Raw genomic sequence first — 22,168 nt, 5'->3', positions numbered from 1 at the left:
TCAATACCGGCGTGTATGTCGCAATACCTGGCGGTACGGAATCAAGCTGGATTTGCTGCCGCACCGTCCATGGAAGGGGTTCTCTGCCAGGAAAGCCTTTGGATTTTGAGTTCGGATTAAGATCATTAGTATTCGCTATTATTATGGAGACGATTTCTCCACATCCCAGCTGTCAATTGTCAACAGTGTGTCACCTTTTTCCCCCTCCCCCCTTTCCATTCGGTGGGATCGGTCGCGAATCACGATAACTTCACGTCTTCCCTTCCCGTGCCAACTATCCCAGCTGGAGCAGGGGCAATCCTCCTGGCCCATCTATCTGGGGTTTATTGGGGCGAGCCGATCGCGTTGCTGCTGCCTGTCGCGGCGAACCCGTTTTTAGACTAACGATAACCTGATCCTCGCCCGTTTTCCAGCCTTCTCCCCGATGCGCGTCCTCCTCCCCTGACCATGAAGGCTGCCAGCAAGCATTTCTGCTGCACCATCTGTCAGCGGGGTTTCACCCGCATTGACCATCTGAAACGACACCATCTCCGCCGTATGTTCAATGTTCCCTGCGTCTCGGCCCGCTCCTGCCTGCGGCCTGCCCCATCCTCCAATGCTGTTGTTCGCTGACATGGAAATTGTCCGTCAGACTCCGGCGTCAGACCTTACTCTTGTGTCTTCTGCAATGAATCCTTCGCCCGTTGGTCCGTCTCTTTCTTTTCCTCCTTTCTCGCCGTTGGTTTCCGACCGACCCAATGTGCAGGCCACGTTTTCCTCCCTGTAACGACAATGCTGATCCGTTCGCTCATCCTATAGTGATAACCTCCGCGATCATTACTCGGACTGCGCCAAGCGCGGGGATCAAAAGATTCCCGAGACAGGGCAGAGAGGCCGAAGGCGACATGCCTGTCAATCAGCAAGTCCACGCCATCGTCCCTACCTACAACTAGCAGCATGGTCGCTAACCAATCTGTTCATTTCCAGTGCACATCGATGAAGCTTCGGTGCGACGGGCTAAGCCCCTGCAGCTCATGCCGGAAGAGGAATTTGCACTGTAATAATGACCGCAAGAAGTCGGCTGACACCCTGGAGCTGGACTCGGGCTCGACTCCCCCTACGAAGCGTGAAGATTACGCGTCGTCGTCGTCAGATCGCGGATCGATCAAGTTTCTCCTCAACGGTGGTACCGACAGTTTTACAGAAGAGTTCCTCCTACCTCCTGGCAGCGATCGCGCCCGCGGCCGTGAGTATCAAAACCAGAAGGGGCTGCAAGAAGTCGGTCGCACGATGCTAGGCTACCGTGTGGGGAACAATCAAGCAGATTGTGCGCCAGCTTTTGTCGAATCCGACCCTGCGGCCCTTTCTTTTTTCCAAGATACGTTCCTGGATTTCTTCAATGGCCCTTTTGGGAATGTGCCCAAGATAGTCGAGACTCCATTCGCAGGTCAGCCCTACCTGTCTGCGGTCGTTCCTCCTGTACAAGACCCCAACCTCGCACTCGCTGCGCAGCAACCATATGAACCGGAGGAGCCATTCGCGACCGGGCTCTATCAGGCCATCTTGGCACGAGCATGGTCGATCCCACTCGATGCCAGGGCACAAGAACGATTGTCGACGGATCTCAGCTTTCTGCTCACGCCCTCGCGTATCCGCAAGTTTGTGTCAATGTATTTGAAATACTGGCAGCCGAGTTGCGCCATGGTCCACCTGGCTTCACTGAATTTAGACACGGTTGCCTTGCCGTTGCTTGCAGGCCTGGTATTTATGGGCGCCATGTACTCCTCTGATGAGCAGGAGACGAATGCCGCAAAACGGCTGCTGGACATTATAGAACTCTACATCTTCTCCAGCGAAACATATTCCGCTGAGACCGAAGTGGCGTCAACATTCTGCGGACGGCGGCCCTTTGATAATGGAACTAATGACTGGGTTCAGTTCCAAAACTTCCAGGCCGGCTTCATAATAGTCATAGTGCAGTACTGGTCGGGAAGCCATGGGTCGCACAATCGAGCGATGGAAAACCGCTTCAGCGAAGTCATCAAGGTATGCCTATGGAAATCAATGATAGTACATCACTGACATGATAGGTCGCACGTCGAATGGGTCTCCCAAAGTCCCGCCATCAACAGCGCCATGTGACTCCAGAGTATCAATGGATCCAGACCGAGTGTCGCATTCGGTATGTTCCACCGTTCTTGTGGCTGCTGGCTGCTGGCTGCCTGGCTGACCGTCACAGTACGATGAACATCATTCTCCTTCTTGACTGCGCGTTTTCATTCTTCCAGAACTACCCTTGTCGTCTAACCCACACTGAAGTCGAATGCGATTTCCCCTGCGCCGAGTCACTCTTCGCTCTCGAGCACCCATACACTGACCTCAGCTTCCAACCCTCACGGGGAATTACTATATCAGAAGCGTTTCATAATTTATTTGAAGACGAGCCCAAGGACACGATGCCTTCAACACCGGACTCGACAACTTCTGGCAGTATGGCAAGCATGACAGTGCTCGACATGTTTATCCTGATCCATGGTACTGGCAGCCCAATTGGTAGTACATCATCTAAACTAACCTGGCTTAGTGCTGTACACCTTCATCAACTCGCACATGACCCTTCTGGGTCCTATCATCCGCAAGGCCCAGCTCTCCCAACCTAAGCACCTCTTCAGCTTTGATCCTCCAGAGAAGGGACGCGCTCGAGCGATTCCAGAGGATTCCATGCTAGGTGGTATTCGGGCGGCGCTATCACGATGGCGCGAGCATTGGGTGACCCTGCGCAACACGGTCTCACGAAGCGAATGGGCCTCGATGGGCTTCTTCAAGAACGGCTATAATTTCTGGCTAGTGTCGCAGCTGCTTATAACGAAGAAGGAGAGTCTGGATGTGGTTATGCAGATGGAGGTCAAGTGTGAGGATAAGTTGGAAAAGTTGAAGGTTCTGCTGCTGGATGAGAACGATTGACATGTATTGCACAAACTTCTCTCCTTGATATGGATGATAATGTGACATACGGTAGGTACATATCTTTATTTCATGCCTGGTGTCTGGAGCAAGGTGTCTGGAGCAAAGTTTGAGGTGGGAAACACCCAGTGATTGTTCATAGCCCAATGTATCACACCTGCAATGTACTTATATCAGCACACAAGAGATTTATTATTCTGTTCCTATAGCCAATGTTCTAGATTCCGGGTTGATTTACATGCGAGCTGCACGCCCTCTACCTGCTTCATTAAAACCACCCTCTCCGACCTGCATAACTGACTCATCTTCTACACATCCTTCCATAATAAAATATGCAAATACCAAAAGCGGTACAATTCTGCCCATCACATGCCTCACCACCATCTGACGCTGATCTCATCGCCCGAGCTACCACACCAGCTCTCCAGTCCCCATCTCCCCGGGACCAAGCGTCCAACCCACCACCACGATGCCCGACTCGCCACCCAGGCGACGACGCTCGCGCTCGCGCTCGCGCTCCCCGCGCCGCCAACCCCCCAAAAACCAAGGCGGATTCCGATGGAAAGAAAAGCGCGCCCCGAGAGAAGACGACGCCGATCGCGCCCTCGATCGCGGGTATCGTGCTCGCTCGCCCCGACGACCCTATGATCGTGATGATCGCGACCGCGATCACGACCGCAGACCCCGCCGCGATTACTCCCCCGATAGACCCAGAGACAGGGAAAGGGACAGGTATCGCGATGGCGACAGACCCCGGGACCAAGACCGCGACCGCGCACCCAAGAAAGACACCGGCGAGATCAAAGAGAAGAAAGAGAAGAAGGAAAAGAAGTCAAAGAAGCTCCGACCCGCCAGCACAGAGGAAATGATGATTGTTACGGTTAATGATCGATTGGGGAGTAAGGCGACGGTGCCTTGTCTTCCGTCGGATACGATTGGGGATTTGAAGGTGTTGGTGGCGGCGCAGATTGGACGTGCACCGAGGGAGATTATGTTGAAACGTCAGGGGGAGAGACCGTTTAAGGATTTCATTACCTTGGGGGATTATAGTATTCAGAATGGGGTGCAGTTGGATTTGGAGATTGGGACCGGGGATTAGGGTGGTTTTTCGGGTGTTGAGATTGAGATTGGGCTTTGTGGATAAGAATTGGGATTTTCGGGTGGTTTTAGGAGGGGATCGGTTCGGTATGAGGAACTAATACTGGAATGTTATTTTGTTTTGCTTCGGTCTAGGGCAAACATTCATCTCTTCGGAGTGTCATTGCTGGTTCTTGGTTGTTATCAGGATACTGAAGTCATGGGACGATTACAGCTATGACACTTCGGACAATGCAGCACTCGTGGCATCGCAACTTGGGAAAGCTCTCAACTGCACGATGTCCCTGACACACCCAATATCATCCCAGTCCAGTCCAAATCAGCCTGGGCTATGACATGCCCACCCAGCGCCTTTGATCTTGACGATAGCAGTGTGTACTGCGCGATACTTTGAGGACTGGATTTTCATCAGCTGTGCTCACATGGGCACCATTTGTGAACACTGTGCACGTTATCACCTCCGTCATAGCCATCCAAGAACAAGTCAATCGGTCAATAATCGTGTCATGTAGACAGTCCCTTCTATCTCAAACTGGCTAAAACTCACAACCTTTTCATACACCCCACGTTCCTTATAAAGACCGTTATTTCTAGAAACTAATACGCAAAGATGCAATATTTACAGCTCCCCTCCCCGTCTTTCCCAGAAAGATACCCTCCCAAGCCCTAGCACAGCAAAGGAACCACCACCAACGCAACCACCCATCCAAAAGGCATCCAAACCCTCGAAGCCCCAGAAGTCGAAGTCGAGGTCGACTCAGACCCCGAAGAAGCCGTACTCGACGACGTCGACGTCGCACTTCCCGACGCACTACCAGACGAGCCCTTATTCCCCCCCTCATTAACCACCGTAAAAGTCTCCGAATACAACACACTACTCGGATCCTCGGTATCCACAATCGCAAACTTATAATCATTCCCAGACTTCACACTACTCGCAAGAATACACGCCACATCGCCCGAGTTAGCAATATCCGTCGTGATAGTAGTGACATTCGTTAAATCCGACGTCCCGGACCCCTCCATAAGGTAAATGCTGACATTTGTGACATTGCTGTCTACTTTCCAGGTGATGATGGTTGTTTGGCCGGTTTTGACCTCTTCGCCTTCGGTGGGGTAGTATGTTGTGGAGGCGTTGGAGGCGGAGATGGTGAATGCGGAGGATTTGTATTCTGTGCAGTCGCTGTCGGAGGAGGGCTGTAGGACGACGATGTAGTTGGTGCCGGTTGTGATGCTGGAGGGTGGGGCCCAGGAGATGGAGCCGGAGTTGGAGATGTTGGAGGCGATGGTAAAGAGGGAGGTTGAGTTGGTGGTGGTTTCGAGGAAGAAGGAAACTTTGTCGGAGTTAGGCTCGGTCGTGTTCCATTTGATGACGGTGGCTGTGCCTAGGGAGACGATGGCGCCTTGGGTGGGCTCGACGATGGAGTAGGCGGGTGTGGCGGCGTTGGCTGTGGTGGTTAGGAGGAGGGCTTTTAGGAGAGATGTTGGATGCATGGTTGAGTTGGTAGAGTAACGAGTGACGAGTGACGATGGTTATAGGAGGCTGAGGTCAATAATGAATGAATAGAGTGAGAATTGTATGTCAGAATTATTTGGTCTTCATTTTGAATCCTAGACTTATTGCATTCCTCGTGTTGCCTAGTCGTCGGCTATAGTATTATCCAGGTGGCTTTTGGCATGTACGCTTGTGTCTTTTCACCGCAAGTGGATTATTTATAGCTAGGCAGCAACCGAGATGGGGCCATTGTGTCATCTGATAGGATGTGTGAAATAAAAGGGAAAATAAAAGTCCCTGGCGTGGTGACGGTGCAATCAGGGATATCTGCGTATAGTGCCCCTGCTATATGATTATCCACTTCCGCCACGAATGCTTTCCGGTTTGGGGACAATAGGATAGAACTCCACAGGAGATGCACGGTTGAACAGCTTTGATCTGATTAAATTCCTGGATTGGTCATATAGCGAGCGCGTAGTGTTCAACAGCGGGGTGAAGTGGAAGGATAGCGGCAGCAGGACTGAAGCCATCGAGGTTATGCCATCGACACACCGAGGATCATCTTCTGCATCCAATCATGCACGTCTGCATGTAGAATGAGTATCATCGCCATTCTATGTCGATGTTTTTGACACGATGGTGAGCGTAGTCAGTACCCGTCGTTTAAACGCCCTCTTGGAGAGGTCGGAGTAATTGTCTTTTGTTTGTAAATGCCAGAGAAAATACCTTTGCTTCTAACGCCCTGCCGGTTCTGCCTATGAATTTTTGAATGTCAATTGAAGACTTATCCACAAAATGCTTTAGAATCGGAAATGTCTGAGCATCAACATGCTGGTCGACCCAGGATCTAGTAGGAAGCAGAGGCTAACTCAGCAGAAACCCACCATACTAGTTGTAGCGTACCATGTAAATGTGGGTGGAAGTATCCAAATTGAATCAGTGCTAATGGATGGTGAGTGTTGAATCATTCTTTGGACTCAAGCAATGGAAGGAGGAATATATGCAGATCAACTTGTGCACTCTAATGCAACTAAGTTATGATCGGATGACTCAGGTCAGGTGATTCTCACCTGGCAAGCATCACGGCGATTTCCGGGATTCCGAACAACTTCCGTTGGTACCCCTCGGACAGAAGCAAATCACTTCCCAAACCAAGTGGCACCTACACGGGTTGGATGGTACGAGATCACCCAAAAGACGCGGTCAGCCGCAGTCTAAGGGGTAACAAGCGTCCTGATCATGGCGATGATGGCCCCGATCAACCCAGCCCGAAACGGCAGAGCAGAGGTAGATATGTGTCCAAGGCATGGTATGCTGGTTTCAGCTCTTGAACTCTTTTTATGATTGCTAATTGATCCTTGGAATTATAGTACTCAATGTCGTCACCGGAAGGTCAAAGTGAGAAGATACCGCACCACTCGACCACCGAGCTTATTGCTAAGTGTTGGTATAGTGTGATGGCGGCCTGCCATGTGGACCATGCATTTTCAGTGGACGACGATGCTCCCAGAATGCGACTGATTTGCGTCGCCGAAGGCCTAGGGATGAGACACCTGGAAGCCATGATAGAGATTCAGCGGCCACAGAAGCGAACGATGGCATGCAAGATTCTCAGTTTGTCTCTCTGTCATCGCTGAAGGTATTCTCAAATAAAAACTGACCGATGCACACAGCGGGAGACGGGAACTGTTGACTATGTTACATCAAGTTGAGCGTCAGTTGCAGCTGCTAATCGCTTCCGTATATTCTGGCCCTGATGGACGTGAACCTGTCAATATCCAAGCAGATCCGGCTATATCAACTGGAGAAGCGTCTATTGTAAAGCCTATAATGGCAACCTCTCTAGGGAAGGCTGCACCGGCTAACTTGAACTCCTTTTCTGGCGAGACATCCATTCGACATGTCCTGGACCAGGTTGAGGGGCGCTTGGAGACGACACGAAGACGTGGCACTGCTACTGTCATGGATTCTTCAATTTCTACTCCTGCCTTGACTCCTCCGCCTCACCATGGCGGTGCGAAGGCAATACCAGACGATATATATAGTGTTCTGCAAATTTATGGCATTGAGCCAAAGCAGTCCGAGTGGGATAAACCGTTGGACGTGTTTTGCACCGAGATCCATATTTTGTATCCATTTCTCCATCTACCAACTCTGCAAGCCAAATACGACATGCTGTGGCACGGCAGGCTTACTCAATCTCATGAGCCAAATACCCCCAACCAATTGAAAAACACGGGCGTGGCCCAACTTCTTCTATGCATAGCTATCGGTAGATGTACCGAGTCACCGAGGGTACAGAGCCGGGAAGGGCGACACTCGGCTGGTTGGAGTCTGTATGGAGCAGCCTCTGAATTGCTGGGAGACCTTTTTGGCTGCTTTGGAAGCTGTTCAGATCCACTAGAGCTTCTACAAACATTAGCTTTGATGGTGGGTAGCGGTCTCTTGGATTAGAATGATCACTTACATGGGTCTCGCAGACAATCTATCTTTTTCGCCTTGATATCTTTGGGAAGGCCGAAAAGCTCCTAGCTCTCGCTATTTCTCATGGACATCATCTTGGATTACACCGATCCAGGGTTGTGATACACATGTCGTATTTTAATAGTGAGATATCTCGGCGGATATGGTGGTGTCTATACGCCTTGGATCGTCGACTAGCCATTGAGACGGGCCATCCTTTTCTGATCCAAGATGTGAACGTTGACACACCTCTACCCCAAGATATTGATGATTACTGGCTCTCCAGATTCCGAGATCGTCCCAGCCTTCAGCCAGATGCAGTCCCTCCAGCAGATTCGGGCATTCCACTCACCCCGATACCTTATTTCAGAGCCATGATAACATATTCCAAAGTCCTCGGCAAAGTTTGGGAGGGAATGTATGGTGCTACCAACTTGGAGCCAGTCCCAAATTACCCTCTCCGGGAGCACCTTGAAAGCCTGCTTCTTCGGGCCCAGAAGGATATAAGTCAGGAATTTGCTCATCCTCAGTACGGACGCGTATCACATAGCCAAGCGCCGTGGTGGCTGGTCAAGCAGCAAGCATTAATGCGGACTGTATGCCCAGCCTTGTCTGCTTTTCTTAACACCCTTTACTAATATGATTAGCGATGGTTGTCACTTCGCCTTTTGATTCGCAGGCCCATGCTTCAAGCATCAGTTTCTCCCAACACGTCTACTCTCGACACCTTCGAAAACGAAGTGACGTGCATGCAGATTGCAAATACACTGATTGAAGAATTCGCTCAGATCCCCGATGAAAAGGCTGTTTTCACTTTCCCGTTCATACACTACTTGATTGGCGCCACGATAGTCTCTCTGGGGCTGATCCTAAGGGAATCTTCATTCAAAGCTGCGTATGGCGGGGCCACGCTGCACGCGGTCCAACTATTAGAGTCTTACTGCAGCAAGACATGGGTGTCTGGAAAGTTGATACGAGTTGTGTCCAGGTTGAGACAGATAGCGTGTCAGCTATTGGAGAGTAGTGATTTGATGGGTGTGGAGCGTTCACTACACAAGCATTCCTCACAGATCTATTCCGAGAACCGCACTGCTCATCCTCGGCATACACTCACTGGTGAATTTCCATCTACATCAGATCGAATTCCCTTGTCACGACCAAGTGGCTTGTCGGTGGGAGATTACGAGTCCAGCGGGAGAGCTCATACGAATCACCATCTCGCAGACACAGCAGGTATGGCCCTAATCTCATTCCACATGTGCTACCGCGGAATCCTACTGACCCGCAATTACCTCTGCAAGACGCTAGCCTGACCAATCTAGTGATGTCCGACTTTGATTTCGAGGAGGATGTCAGAGGCGTCAACATGGGTATACTGCCTGTCCAGGGTTCACCGAGCATGCCGGCCTGGCCAAACCACCCACAAGACACAGCAGCTACCAACTATGCACGCACCAGGCCATTGGCTGCACAAGAAGGGCTGGATGTCAGCGAATCAGGGCCATCTTTCGATGCTGTTGATCTTGGAGGTGGTGCCGGAGAGATGGGGTGGTTGGAGGCTCTATTTGGCAACTATCTCAATCCGGATCTCATAATCCGGCAAGACACATAACAGCTACCAGGCAATACATGCATTCCTAGCCATCAGGTCACATTGTACACTGCTAAAGCCCTTCAATCAACTCCGTTCCACTAAACCACCGTCAAATCTCAAACAACACAGCAAACCCATCATACCAACTTCGCATGCGCAGGAAGAACCCCCGCATTCTCAAACGACCTATACGTCTCAATCCATGTCTCAAAAGTGCTATCGTGCCTCTGCCACCCATACTTCCTCGCCTTATTTATAGACGAGATCGTCAACCACGACTTTCCAGTCGCCCAGTTAAAAAACCCCCAAGTACCCCAATCAAAAGCCTCGGCCTTTCCTCCATACTTCTGCACCACCCTCTCCCACACCTCCCGCTTATCCTTTGCCCATTCCACCATATCAATCTCATTACTTAGAGTATTTGCCTGTCCGGCGGCCTTTTCAAACTTGGGTTCCGGGACCTGCATTCGTTAGCTTCCCCAAACTATATCCAGACCCTTCCTCCCCTGGGAAAGAACCCATACCTCAACGCCGAAATAGCCCGCCACATCCTGCCACATATACTTCCAAACAAAGACGTCTCCGTTAACATGATTGAACGCTTCATCCTTACAATGCTCCTTCGTTGAAGCCCACACAGTCAGATCAGCTAAACTCGGAGCGTAGGAGTTATCATCAATCGAGTTCCAGAAATATTCATTCCCGGGGAATGTAGCAGGTTGGTCAAGTTCTCGACAGATGAGCATGTAGATGGCGATGGTTAGGGCCTCGGACATTCCGTTTGCTGGTTCACAGAACAGATAAACATCAGCCAAATCCCATCCCTTTCAAGTAAAGCAAACAGAGAAAGAGGAAAGGGGTCCAACCATGCGGCGCAAACCCATTAATCGCATTCGGACGAATCACATTCCACGACCATACATTCCGTCTCCTCTGAACCACCTTCAAATAATCCTCCTGGTTATAATAGAAATTATACCCGTGATCGTCATATCGAGGGAAAGTTTCTTCAAGAGGCACTTTGACAGGTCCGAGGTGGACGCCGTAGTACTTTTTTTCCAATGTAGCATTAGCACATATCCCCTCATAATCCCCCCATTCCTATATGGTATAATAAGAAGATAGGACATACCTTCCCCCCCGTCTGCAAACAAACCCTCTCCAAGCGCGGACACGCTGCATCCACCGCATCCAGAAAATTGCGAAACAGGGGGATGTTTTTTTCCCGGAGGACACGGAAATCGTCGTCGTGGACGTATGAGGTAAAGAAGGCATGGGTTACGGGGATGCAGATCTGCTTTAGTTGGGCGATGATGGTTTTCACGGGGGAGAGGAAATCCACGGCGATGAATTCGACGCGGGGGTCAATCCAGGGGGTTGGGAGGGGGCGGCGAGAGGTGATGATTATTTTGGTCCTGGGTGGATTTACTTAGTTTCTTTGTGGTGGTGAGGATGGGAGGTAATGAGGGTACCATTCTTCTTTGGGTTGGCGGATGAGATGCTCTACGATCGAGTAGCCGCTGATGCCGTTGGCGCCGGTGACGAGGGCGACTTTTTGGGGGAGGGGGGACATGTTGGTGGATTCTGCTCTTGTGGGGTAATGGGTGATGGTGGTGGTGATGGTGGTGGTGGTGATGGTGGTGATGATGGTGGTGGAGGGGGGTTTATATAGCTGTGTGGTTTGTCTGTGTACTGTGTAGGTATAGGACAGTCGATCTTTGCCTTGTTTTGTATATCGACATAATCATCACGGATGGCACGGCATCTGAGACAATCATCCTTGTCTGGTGACTATTATGTTAGGATTTTGTAGATATCATATGTTGTTTCTCGATATCATACCCCAATGACCGTGTTGTGATCATCCAACCCGCAGTTCTATTACCACCAATGCCATACCAACATAGCAACTCCTCATTAACCCTCATACAGAGATGAACGTAGACCGACATTGAATCCCTCCCGGGTATATCGGCAAAATACCTCACTGTCGATCTTCAAGGCTGTGGATCAAACTTAAGCATAGATTTAGTCTTTGAGGGCCGTGAATGGGATGCGGCTTGTGGGTCGGTGGAGCTGAGATTCTCCCGAAATGCATTTCCGTTGAAGTTCCGGTGGAATTCCTGTATAGTTCCGTTGCATTTCCGTGATTCCGTTGGCGGGGATCCCACCATGGGCGTGGTATGATTGTCATTGTGTTTGATCCATGTGTCGGATGTTTTATTCCTAATGTAGGGACTTGAATTATGCTAGCTAGGCATTCGTTGTTGATGGTGATGATTATGTCCAATGTGCTAGGGCTCCCCACGTGATTCGTAGTCTGAGGGCATGGACTGGTTTAGGTCGCCAACATCTCGCACTTCTGATATGAGGGAAGTTTTGGCCTGAGAGCTAAGGATGAGTTCTGTAAATGAGTGGAATGTTGGTTTGCAAAAAATGGGATGAAGGGGATAGAGTTCGACAATTGAAATACAGAATTGACATCATCGGCCACTTCTGTACCCGAATATATATTGCCCGACATTGGGATTATTTCCCATTGATGGTATATGCACACCACATTCAAATATGAAATGGCGCACATATATACTTATAGATAGAAGTTAATACTCCACTGAGTCGTCAGACCCTTCATCCAGAACACCTAGTGAAGATCTAGGCACAGAAAGGTCGCACCCAAGTGACACAGCACCCTAACCCCGCCTCATATACCCAAAACCACAGACTGTATTTCAACAAATGGGGCTGTGGTTTAGTGGTATAATATTCCCTTAGCATGGGAGAGGTCCGGGGTTCGATTCCCCGCAGCTCCATTTTTTGTTTTTCTTTTCCCTTTCTTGCCCCTAAATGTCTCCATTAATCTGAGTCCTGCCTGCCATGCACTAACTAGATCAAGCTAGATACGCACTCTTTTTTGAGACATCTCCACTACCCTGCCACATCAAGCACTAAACTAGGCATCTCTCCATCAACAAGCATCATTGGTCTAGTGGTAGAATTCATCGTTGCCATCGATGAGGCCCGTGTTCGATTCACGGATGATGCACATCTTTTTGAATTTATTTTTTCTGTCTCCTCGCATACCTATCACCCCAAGGGTCGCTATTTCGTGAAACCAAGGCATAGTACTCGGAGAAAGAGGCAGTTCCATTCCTTGGTGGTCGTCGTGTTTGTTATTGAGGGAGAGGCCAGTAAGGACATGGTGACACATGTTATATGTGCTGTGAAGACTACTGAAGAGGCTACAGTGGGGTTGACGAGGAAGAGGGTGCCTATAAGCAGAGAGGGATTTGCTGTGGAGGAGGGAGGAAAGGGGAGAGCTGATGGTCGGTGAGAGGTAAGTTGGCATTTCATTGAAGACGAAGGAATTGTATTTTCAAATAGTAGAAAATAGACAGCCAGTTGATGTATAAATCCACTGCCACGAAAGCCATCTATCCGAAATAGCAAAGATCAGGTCCGTTGATCCAATCTCATCATATCAAAGAACTAAAATTCGCTTTCAGCCTTCACCAAACTGGGCGTATAAGGCTGAAAAGTCCACGCCGGTCTTGCAGGAAACCCCCAGAGGCGATGTAACTCCGAGTCCACCGGCCACCTGGAGCACCTGACCAATTCGCCCGTCATTGGATCCCGGAATTCAATATTCGATGTCAGCATTCCATCAGCTTTCAAAGCCGTTCTAGTCTCCCTCAACACATCCAACGCAAAGCCAGGAACGGTTTCTGCCTCATCCAGAAACTTAAAGTCATGGTCACGGAGATATCCCGGCACCATAGCCTGCGCGATGATAGCCCTTACCGGATGACCAATGGGCAAGACCACAGCCGAGAGAATCTGCTCACTGGTAAAGTACTGATGGTAGCAGGTCTCGACGGCGAACATCCTGCTACGCGTCAAGTCTTGAGCACAATTGCTCATAATCGTGTGCTTGATGTGTTTGGCCAAAAACCTTTCGGTCGCCTTGTGGCTGATGTTGTAAAAGTCTAGGAGACGGGCGAATTCGATGGCGGTGGAGATTTCCTCGGTGGGGGACTGTGGCATGAAGATGATTTGGTAGGTGTAGAGCCACTGGAGGAACATCTCAAAGCCGCGGATGGAGAGAACGTCTTTGATTTCCACCAGGTGGGCTTCATCGGCTTGGCCTTCTTGGAAGTGCTTCTTGAACATGTTTTCGAAGTAGCGTGATCGGCTGCAAAGGACTTCCTTGTGTACGGGGATGGAGTAGTTTTCGCCGATGTGGATGGTTACTTGGGGGCCGAAGTAGTGAGGGTAGATGCTGGGGGTTGGTAGTTGTGAATGATGATGAATGTGGAAGGTTTGTGGGGGTGTTTACGTACGATTGCACAAAGTTTGGAAATGTTACTAGCGGTTGGGTGAAGTCTCCTGCTTCGGACATGGTGTGTAATCTTTTGGATGGTTTGTAGTATGAGCTGAGACTAATGTAGGGAGGGGTGGAAGTAGAAGACGGAGCAGTTGCAATGAGGAGTAGTTTGATATGGAGAGATAGATACAGAAGAACGGAGGAGGACACGAAAGACCTATTTATTGTGTCTGCCATTCTTGGCAGGTCTCACAAAGTCGGAGATTGCCTTTTTGATAGTAGGCAGAGAAATTCTGGTAATTCGGCTGGTGCAGATAATATGACTAGGAGGAGGTCTAGACTGGGATGGCCAGGCAAGTGCCGCATTTCTCCAAGAGACACGTGATTCTGACGTGTATTTATCTGTTTCTGTGTGCTGCCAACCAGCTGAGAACCCTTGACATGTAACAAGGACATGTCCTGGCTCAACGTTCCTACTATTATTCACGTGCAATAATGCATCTCCGGCTCAACCTTCCATTCGAATCACATCCTGGATATCCGACAAAGCTCTGTACATCAAGCGACCGCCATATCAATGCCCAGTAACCAACAAATCCTCATTAGAATGAGACAACTGCAAAGTATGCAAAGCAGGCAACTCCACAGGTTCAGGAACCTGCTCAGGCTCAACCCAATCCAGGGGAGGAGGATAACCAAAATGACCTCTTCCCACTGGCTTCACTCGCATGATGTAGGATGGATCCTTGCCCCCAGGCCGTATCAGCCCAAGCTGCTGATATTCTGCCACAATATTATTCCTCGGATTCGTTACATTCGACGTCCACGGGAGATCTTTATAACTGCGCGACCAAATCACCTCATCCGTCATAATCACCAAACCGCCTTCGGCAGCAGCGCGTTCATAGACCTCGGCAAACGCATCTCCCCACACATGCACCAGCGAAATTGGGGCTTTGGGTCCCCACATCAACATCCACCGGGACAGATTCAAGTCACAACTCAGATAGTCGAAGAGAAGACCCATGCGGACACCGGCTGGGACCTCATACTCTTTCTGAACATCTTCTGATGGGGGCCAGTCGAATGAGCGGACATATTTCTCCAAATCGGAGATGCCGTTCACTGCGCCGGGAAGATTCCATACAGCGTATGTTCGATCGTATGAATTGGCCCAGAAGCGCATCACCGTGAGATGTGGCAGGGGGGGGGGGGGGGGGGGGTTGCTGAGTGAGCATTCGGCGCCAGCTGGCCTCGGGACGTAGCCAGATGTCTCATCGGAGGGAATTCCGCATGGGACCTAGAGGTGCGTAGAAGACCCTGCTCTGGAGGCGTCGTCTACGACCGGATGGCGGGATGGGGCTTGGGGTGCTGAAGAGTCTGGTGGGAAGGATCGGCCGACTGGCATGTCAAGTGGTGGATAGCAGTCCCCTGGGACTCGGAGATAGGATGGGGGGTCGTTGTTGTCGGGGAAGAAGGAAAGAAATTCCTCGCGGAGGACAGAATTATATATGGGACTCTCGCCGGTTGGTCTCGATGGGGCCAGGAAGAGGGCTTTCTGCAGGGAAGGAGAGTGTTGGATTTGGTTGGCCCATTTTCGACAGACTCGTTGCGCCAGGAGGAGGTTACGGATGTCCAGGTGCTCGAGGATTTGCACCAGGAGCTCTGGGAGGGAAAGCACCTGATTCAGTGCTGAGTGTGTCATGGTTGAAGTTGATGAGGTTGGAGAAGCAGATGCAGCGAGGAGTGCAGCGGGGAGAGCAATTAAAGGTCACGGGCGGTCATAAGCCCGACTGCACTAGCAGATGCACTAGATCCAAGGGGTGACACCCCCCGAGGTATCGGACGATGCAAGGCCTAGTCTCCGAGATTAATATTACATGCACGCAGTATCCGCTAGTCCATCATTGCCGCCTTTTAGGGCTAGCTCTTTTTTATTTCTCCTGTTTCCACTTAAGTCTAAATTTATATGATATCATTTCTACACTCATTTGCTAAGCATTAATTACTATAGACAACAGCCATCCAAGCAACCGAACTACTCTTTGACCACACCTTCAATACCGGTAATACCATTCACATGCGCCAATTCATTTCAAGAGACGCGCCAGGATTGCCATCCCTGTCTCTTATCTGTACCCAAATGGCCAAGAGAAATAGCTGGCAGGCCTGAGCACTAGCGTACCATAGCCCTGGGACCACTCAGTGACACTGATTGGATCCTGACCCGGCAATTTCTCACTCCGTTATCTCATTTAAGCATCGGACATGTTGGACGGATACACCCGACCATTTCTCCTCTCGGTGGGCCCTCAACCGGAGTAAATTGGTCATTGGTGGAGTGATCCACACACAGCTTGTGTGCAAGGCTGCTAATGTTACTGCTTAGGCGTGGTTTCCCCGCTTGTTTGTACCTTTGCTACCGATGTCAGTGAGACTGGCGGTGGATGTATTGGATGATATGTCCTGATCGCATGTGGCGCTTAATTTATGAATAATGTGTTGGCCAGTGTTGGAAATATTACCTGTTACTGCTCTGTTATTCTGTGGCTTTCTTCGATTGGTGTCAAATGACATTAGGGTTCTATTGATAGACATCATGTGAGAGAACTATGCAGGAGGCGCTCTGCACAGTTGAGTCATAACTTTGGCGTCTTTGTACATAATCCAACTCAATCCAGTCACCATCATGCCTTCTGGTATTATTGTTGGCAAGTAGATCATCTAATTAGTGCCAAATGAATGGCAAACACCTCCAACAAATAGTTGATTACCTTAACCACACCAAGGCTGCAGCATCATTCACAGCATAGGCTCATTCCTCTTAAGCGCTCCTAGTACCCCATCCAAGTCCTACCAACTACCCATCCTCCCTTTAACAACCCCATCAACAACCCCATCAACAACCCATCACCCAAACCCACCCCATGGCAACCCACTACAACCTAATCGACTACGACTCCGACGCCGAAAAAGAAAAACACCCACTCATCCCACTCTCCAACCTCATCTCCGCCGCATTATTCATCGCCCATCTCCTCGAAAAAGCCAACATCCCTTATGGATTAATGGGCGGCCTCGCCGTCTCCCTCCTGGGGAGTAACCGCACCACTCGCGACGTGGATATTGCCTTTCAAGCGCCCGGGAAAATGCGCGATCTGTGGGGTCTGGTGGAGAGGGAGGCACGGTATGTATCGTACCATACGCTGCAGAGAAGAGGGGAGTTCGTGTTTGATACTAATGGATGTGATGGTGATGGTGCGGGGTAGACTTATAATACCCAATACAAAACTTCTCAGCAATATAATGAAAGTTTTTGTCCATACTGGGCCGGGATATGATGATTGTGGGTATGCGGTGCAGGTGGAGGTGGATCTTATTGAGAGTGGTACGTACCCTCCCTCTTGCCCCCACCTTACATTTTTAAAGCTCCACTAATATGGAAAACAGGTTATCAAGGAAGTCCCCGCGACATCTTCGCCAACAGACGTCTCCTTACCGTGAATACCAGAACCGGGGTGAAGACTATCTACGGGATCGAGTTATTCTATCTCCTAAGGGGCAAAATGGCTGCGTTTGCGTCTCGAGCCAGTCCGCATGATTTGCATGATGTGCAGCATTTGTTGAGCACGTATGGGGAGGAGGTGAGGGTTTTGTGGAGAGGTTGGATCCGGATGCTGTGGGGGCGTTTTTGGATGTGGTGGCGCCGGGGAGTTTGGGGAGGTGGAGGGAGTTTTTTGGGAGGTCACCTTGATTATGGGTCTCTTTGTTGGGTGGGAATGGACGGTATGGGGTTGGCGTTGGGGTGATGCATTTCGTATTGCTTTTTGTGGTGATCTATATTGTAATTTGGAAACAGTTGGTATCGTTATCGTTACACTCCAGGTCTATAAACACTCCGTGGATCCTTGGCTCCATGTTTTCGATACCGAGTGGCATATATCTCCGGGGGATACTTCCATCCCAGACGCTTCTGCTTGTTCCGCACCATTTCCGTCCAGATCTTCCTTCGAGAAACGGGGGTGGTGTCTATCCATATGAACATCGGGTCCACCCCGTCGCCTACAAAAGCCTGGAAGCGATCTTCTAGCCATTTAGTATCCGTCTGTCCGCCGAGATCGAGTGCTTCTTCGCCCCATTCCTCGGTGAGATCCATCCCGTCAATCAATTCTTGCAATAACCCGTCATCCCTCGAGTCGATCGCACTTTGCACATATACTGCGAGCTTGGGGTATGGGAGGCCGCCTGGATGGCGTTAGGTCATATCTCCTGCTGTTTAGGGCAGATGTGAGTGGCAAACCTTTACTGAATTCTATGTTTTCTGGCTTAACGTCGAGGTGGCAGTACTCTCCCGGTACGAGGAGCCAGAAAGTCGCCCATCCGATGGCCTTGAACCGAGGATATTTGTGGTTTAGTTGCGATGGTGATCGGAGAGGATTCGGGCCACATGGGCTGAGAATGTCGCTGTGCGAGGTTAATGTTTCTACCGCTTGTTCGAATTGTTCATCTTGGATGCATAGAACTCGGTCCTGTGGTGATTAGACAGGTCTCGCTGATAGGACGATCAGTAGGTACATGCTGAACGATCGAGGATCCGTAATATATTTGTGCATATTGTTGGATGAAGCAATGATGTATCCCAGCATCGGAAAGCAAAGATAGCACGGCGGAGACTTCCTGGGGCGGTTGGGACTGCTCATCTGGTTCCCCGACCGCGAGGGGATGAAATGCTGGTGATATATCGTCATTGGCTTGGGGGATTTCCATTTTAGCGGATAGCGGTTGGGTAAACCGATTAATGACGAATGTTGTTTGACGGAAATAAGATCGAAGAGTGAAAGGATGATGAATGGCTGCCCGGAAGGAGGAGTTCCGTAAAGCGGGGATAATTCCGGGTCACATGATGCGTGGATGGAAAGTGACAGAACAAACCAACGAAATGTTTACATCTCATCCTTCGCTGTCGATATCATGTGGGTTCCTCCTGCTATTTGGCAGGAAACACCATCAATAACATCCAGCAAACGGGCAGCCGTGCTCATCTAGGCGGAAGAAATCCAATCTGCTCGATTGGCCACCGAATCCAAGCTCGATACGCCGGACTGAGCTGGTTATAGATCTGCGAGAGAAGGTGAGTGCTCCATCCCCTCATACACCACATCCACTCGAGCTGGTGAAGGACCACGCAAAAGTAACCAACAATCACCATAGCAAGCGGCTGATAGTCCTTAAGCAGGAGCAGAAACTCATGAGGTACGCGCAACAGCCAAATGAAAACATCCGCAGTCTCGAGCCTCAGGTTTCTCTCTAAGCACAAGATGAACGGTCGGTTCATCTCATCAATGACAATGTTGCAAATATTAGCCGTGTGCTCCTCTTGAACATCTGCCATAACCAAATTTCGCAAGTTCTCGAGAACTTGGTGTTGTGGGACTGGTTCAGAAATTCTATTTCGAGCTCGGGCGCTGAACATTGAAGCCAAGGGTCCGTTCTTCAATGCTTCATCGGCAAAATCGAGAATAGTTCCGGTGCCTCGGATGAGCACGAGCCAGCTGGCGATCTCGTGGTTTTCCCAAAACAGGAAATTGCCCAGTTTGAGCGGCTTCGCGCACCAGATAAAGGTCGATAGGGCGGAAAAAAGGAACAGGGGTGCTGAATTCTCCGGGGTAATGTTGGCCATCTCGGGGGTGGCGAGTTTCAATGCGGCTTCGTGATGGATGTTCGCTTGAGCGATGTATGACTGCGACCTCTCCGGACGTAGGGTGGCAAGATGCAGGGCCGACAGAGCCAAAATTGCCTGGAGAGTGTATGGCGCGGTGAACCCGATCTGGGGGACCTCGACGCGCCAAAATGATTGCAAGACAGGGTGGTGTGAGAAGGTGTAGGCGGTGGAGGTGGTGAAATGGTGAAGCAACTCCAAGTCTGCGATGGCAAGGTCCGGTGCCACTGCTGCCTGCGACTGGCCATCACTGCCAGGGGAACCGGAGACTATTGTCCTGGTATTGTCCTGGGGTGTTGGGACCTGATTACATGAGGGTGAACGGTCATGACATGAGGGGCTCTGGGCAAAGGAGCAAGTCACTCCGTGCCTCCTGCAATTGATACAACTTGGCTTCTCTTCACCACACTAGACATGATCAGCCATAGAACCCGAACAGAATACTTCTGCCAAGGTAGACTGCATACCTTCACCTTGCGCAACTTGCATTGCTGGCAACCATGTCGTGACTTCTGGTGGGACCGACGACCTCTGGTCTGCGTGCTGGCTCGCATGCTGTTTCCTACTCTTGCGAGTGAATATTAACGATATTAGTCAACTCTATCCTGACATACAAAAACCAGAAGCACAAAGTATCGAGTGGAGGGGATCGTTGATGAAGGAAATGGCAGGCAAAACGTGACCGCCTGGAAAATCGATGAAGGTGGCCAGGATCCACCAGCCAATCAGATCCCCCCACCTGCTCCACCCACCATTGCAGATCCTGAGGCACCCCATCAATGCCCGAGAACACGGCCCTGTTTGAGTTTTGACATCAAGTCCATAGGCAACCATCTTTATCTATCACGGATTAGACACCCCATTGGTGAGAGCTTAATTAGGCCCGGGCCCGTTGCGGAGGCCATCGACTAGCTTCGTGCTGCCTAAATCTTAGGTGGGGACAACGGCAGTTCTCTTGCAGCAAGAAAAGCCTCCGCCGTCAGACCTATTCTTAGATCTGCCTAGACTTAAGGCCAGAGGTCGGGTCGCAGGTCTAGATCTAATGTCCCTCATAGGTCATGTGCCCATGCCGCATGTACTAAATTGCTGCCTAAGGCATAGTATTGGAAGTTCATTCATTGGCTCCTGTATTCACCAGCTTTGTTGATACGTTGTCTGATATATGAGGACAGGGAGTGGTATGCCACTGTCCACCGCAAATTGCCTTTTTACACGCTGATCTAAAAGCATCAGAATCGGCTTGTTGGATGACACCAAGACTGATGCGGTAAATCCACGCCGAAAACGCTTATTCACAGAAAGTATATCCCGCCAATATGCGTGGATTAAAAAGTGGCGACCAAAACAATGATACCAAAATACAACGACAAATCCTAGAATTAGGTACAAATCATGCTCATCACTGTGAATCATGCTCCTCAACCCGCAGTCCCAGCTCCACCGACTCAACTCGCCGATGACCATCACCGCGAAGCACAACCGACGGATGAAACAAGTTCATCACCAGCATAACCAAAAACATCATTGCCGCATCAAACACATACAAGAACACCTCGTGAGAGATCACATAGCCACTATTTCCTTGAGCAAACTCAATCAAACGATATACTGATCTCACCAGAATCAGAAAGCTAACAAGGTAGCATGCACCGAGCAGCCCTCTCCAGTCTCGAGGCCACATTCTCTCGTCACGCTCAATGTTCTTTTCTGACTCCACGGTAGGCGATTGCTCGATTCTGAAGTGGAATGTGAGCGAGGCAATCAAGAAAGCCCCGAAGAAGACAAGCTGGACACAGAGACCGGCTACAATTACCCATTGTCCGATTTTTAAACTACTACTGAATCCACCGGACATGATGCCACCGCCTGGTTGGGTTTAGTACTGGGTAGTCGTGAGTGATGGTTAGGCTTACCGGCTCCTTGTAGGATGAAAGAGAGGATATCGCCGGAAACGAAAATCTTTGTCATCCATTTAACTGGTACCACGCTTAGATGCTGCGCGTGGAGAAAGGTGATGATTCGGCCGAGGACCATGTAGATTGAGGCTGCATATAATGTTGGTGCTAGGAGGATGAGAAGTGTTTGCAGAGCGTAGACGGTGGTTGATGTGGTGTTGAAGTGAGCGTCGGCACGGGCTCCATAGCCTATCACCTGGACTAGATACCAAATTTAGAATATACGACTTGTAAGGTTCAGACTGTAGTGACACTTACAGATCCCCCCGACGATGAAGGGGTTGAAGTATTTGGCATGAGTGCGGATGCGCTGAAAAAGATGGACAGCAGTGGTTGCTGCAAACAGGATAGCAAAGGCAACTGCACCGCCCAGACTGGGGACATAGTCATATAACACGTAGGTGGAACTAGTCATGACTGCGGTTGGGTCTTGGTTCTGTCAACGAACGCAGCAATTGAGTAGATGTGCAATGTTAATCTCGGAGCGATATAAAACCCTATGGTAAGTATTGCGCTTTGACATGTTGAACTGGGGCTTATATAGTTGATAGTTGTGACTGGAGTGAAAAGTCTTTCG

At 50.1% G+C, this 22,168-nt stretch overlaps 12 protein-coding genes and 2 non-coding genes across 14 annotated transcripts; 6 read left to right on the top strand and 8 right to left on the bottom strand.

The window, feature by feature from the left end:
- Positions 1–103: 103 nt before the first annotated feature.
- On the top strand, positions 104–3,143 carry BO94DRAFT_489821 (Zn(II)2Cys6 transcription factor). The gene is made up of 7 exons (XM_025609100.1): positions 104–535; positions 632–686; positions 799–898; positions 967–2,025; positions 2,070–2,161; positions 2,219–2,514; positions 2,564–3,143. Exons 1-7 carry the CDS (start codon positions 448–450, stop codon positions 2,941–2,943), a joined length of 2,070 nt encoding a protein of 689 aa, XP_025468804.1. The 5' UTR covers positions 104–447; the 3' UTR covers positions 2,944–3,143.
- A 668-nt stretch (positions 3,144–3,811) lies between these two features.
- BO94DRAFT_463157 (ubiquitin-like protein HUB1) lies at positions 3,812–4,042 on the top strand (the record flags this gene model as incomplete). Its single annotated transcript, XM_025608011.1, has 1 exon — positions 3,812–4,042. One exon carries the CDS (start codon positions 3,812–3,814, stop codon positions 4,040–4,042), a length of 231 nt encoding a protein of 76 aa, XP_025468803.1.
- A 665-nt stretch (positions 4,043–4,707) lies between these two features.
- On the bottom strand, positions 4,708–5,535 carry BO94DRAFT_623206 (uncharacterized protein; the record flags this gene model as incomplete). The annotated part of the gene is made up of 1 exon (XM_025617136.1): positions 4,708–5,535. The coding sequence occupies one exon, from the start codon at positions 5,533–5,535 to the stop codon at positions 4,708–4,710; it is 828 nt and encodes a 275-aa protein (XP_025468802.1).
- Positions 5,536–7,042: 1,507 nt separating this feature from the next.
- BO94DRAFT_514240 (fungal specific transcription factor domain-containing protein) lies at positions 7,043–9,685 on the top strand. Its single transcript, XM_025609880.1, has 4 exons — positions 7,043–7,966; positions 8,017–8,595; positions 8,647–9,232; positions 9,301–9,685. The coding sequence occupies exons 1-4, from the start codon at positions 7,232–7,234 to the stop codon at positions 9,609–9,611; spliced, it is 2,211 nt and encodes a 736-aa protein (XP_025468801.1). The 5' UTR covers positions 7,043–7,231; the 3' UTR covers positions 9,612–9,685.
- On the bottom strand, positions 9,636–11,215 carry BO94DRAFT_514237 (SDR family oxidoreductase). Its single transcript, XM_025609879.1, has 5 exons — positions 11,066–11,215; positions 10,726–11,008; positions 10,460–10,643; positions 10,118–10,377; positions 9,636–10,054 (listed from the first exon to the last, which is right to left on the bottom strand). The coding sequence occupies exons 1-5, from the start codon at positions 11,164–11,166 to the stop codon at positions 9,731–9,733; spliced, it is 1,152 nt and encodes a 383-aa protein (XP_025468800.1). The 5' UTR covers positions 11,167–11,215; the 3' UTR covers positions 9,636–9,730.
- Positions 11,216–12,334: 1,119 nt separating this feature from the next.
- Positions 12,335–12,406, top strand: BO94DRAFT_t137. Its single transcript has one exon. It is a non-coding gene; the product is annotated as a tRNA-Ala (tRNA).
- A 162-nt stretch (positions 12,407–12,568) lies between these two features.
- On the top strand, positions 12,569–12,639 carry BO94DRAFT_t138. Its single transcript has one exon. It is a non-coding gene; the product is annotated as a tRNA-Gly (tRNA).
- A 443-nt stretch (positions 12,640–13,082) lies between these two features.
- On the bottom strand, positions 13,083–13,992 carry BO94DRAFT_574177 (BTB/POZ domain-containing protein; the record flags this gene model as incomplete). Its single annotated transcript, XM_025615009.1, has 2 exons — positions 13,083–13,872; positions 13,934–13,992. The coding sequence occupies 2 exons, from the start codon at positions 13,990–13,992 to the stop codon at positions 13,083–13,085; spliced, it is 849 nt and encodes a 282-aa protein (XP_025468799.1).
- Positions 13,993–14,396: 404 nt separating this feature from the next.
- Positions 14,397–15,309, bottom strand: BO94DRAFT_24264 (uncharacterized protein). Its single transcript, XM_025606380.1, has 2 exons — positions 15,218–15,309; positions 14,397–15,129 (listed from the first exon to the last, which is right to left on the bottom strand). Exon 2 carries the CDS (start codon positions 15,101–15,103, stop codon positions 14,492–14,494), a length of 612 nt encoding a protein of 203 aa, XP_025468798.1. The 5' UTR covers positions 15,104–15,129; positions 15,218–15,309; the 3' UTR covers positions 14,397–14,491.
- BO94DRAFT_533899 (F-box protein) lies at positions 15,121–15,633 on the bottom strand. The gene has a single exon (XM_025611422.1). It carries the CDS (start codon positions 15,620–15,622, stop codon positions 15,218–15,220), a length of 405 nt encoding a protein of 134 aa, XP_025468797.1. The 5' UTR covers positions 15,623–15,633; the 3' UTR covers positions 15,121–15,217.
- Positions 15,634–16,631: 998 nt separating this feature from the next.
- On the top strand, positions 16,632–17,749 carry BO94DRAFT_623200 (uncharacterized protein). Its single transcript, XM_025617135.1, has 3 exons — positions 16,632–17,104; positions 17,187–17,305; positions 17,368–17,749. Exons 1-3 carry the CDS (start codon positions 16,845–16,847, stop codon positions 17,724–17,726), a joined length of 738 nt encoding a protein of 245 aa, XP_025468796.1. The 5' UTR covers positions 16,632–16,844; the 3' UTR covers positions 17,727–17,749.
- Positions 17,750–17,758: 9 nt separating this feature from the next.
- Positions 17,759–18,819, bottom strand: BO94DRAFT_24231 (uncharacterized protein). The gene is made up of 3 exons (XM_025606379.1): positions 18,493–18,819; positions 18,218–18,446; positions 17,759–18,162 (listed from the first exon to the last, which is right to left on the bottom strand). Exons 1-3 carry the CDS (start codon positions 18,682–18,684, stop codon positions 17,792–17,794), a joined length of 792 nt encoding a protein of 263 aa, XP_025468795.1. The 5' UTR covers positions 18,685–18,819; the 3' UTR covers positions 17,759–17,791.
- Positions 18,820–18,955: 136 nt separating this feature from the next.
- BO94DRAFT_555577 (Zn(II)2Cys6 transcription factor) lies at positions 18,956–20,190 on the bottom strand (the record flags this gene model as incomplete). Its single annotated transcript, XM_025613812.1, has 2 exons — positions 18,956–20,044; positions 20,104–20,190. 2 exons carry the CDS (start codon positions 20,188–20,190, stop codon positions 18,956–18,958), a joined length of 1,176 nt encoding a protein of 391 aa, XP_025468794.1.
- Positions 20,191–21,035: 845 nt separating this feature from the next.
- BO94DRAFT_514233 (RTA1 domain-containing protein) lies at positions 21,036–22,006 on the bottom strand (the record flags this gene model as incomplete). Its single annotated transcript, XM_025609878.1, has 3 exons — positions 21,036–21,502; positions 21,550–21,792; positions 21,850–22,006. The coding sequence occupies 3 exons, from the start codon at positions 22,004–22,006 to the stop codon at positions 21,036–21,038; spliced, it is 867 nt and encodes a 288-aa protein (XP_025468793.1).
- Positions 22,007–22,168: the final 162 nt, after the last annotated feature.

This window comes from Aspergillus sclerotioniger, assembly GCF_003184525.1.
Source record: "Aspergillus sclerotioniger CBS 115572 chromosome Unknown BO94scaffold_10, whole genome shotgun sequence".
Lineage (NCBI taxonomy): Eukaryota > Fungi > Ascomycota > Eurotiomycetes > Eurotiales > Aspergillaceae > Aspergillus > Aspergillus sclerotioniger.
This window is presented reverse-complemented; position numbering and strand designations above follow the sequence as displayed.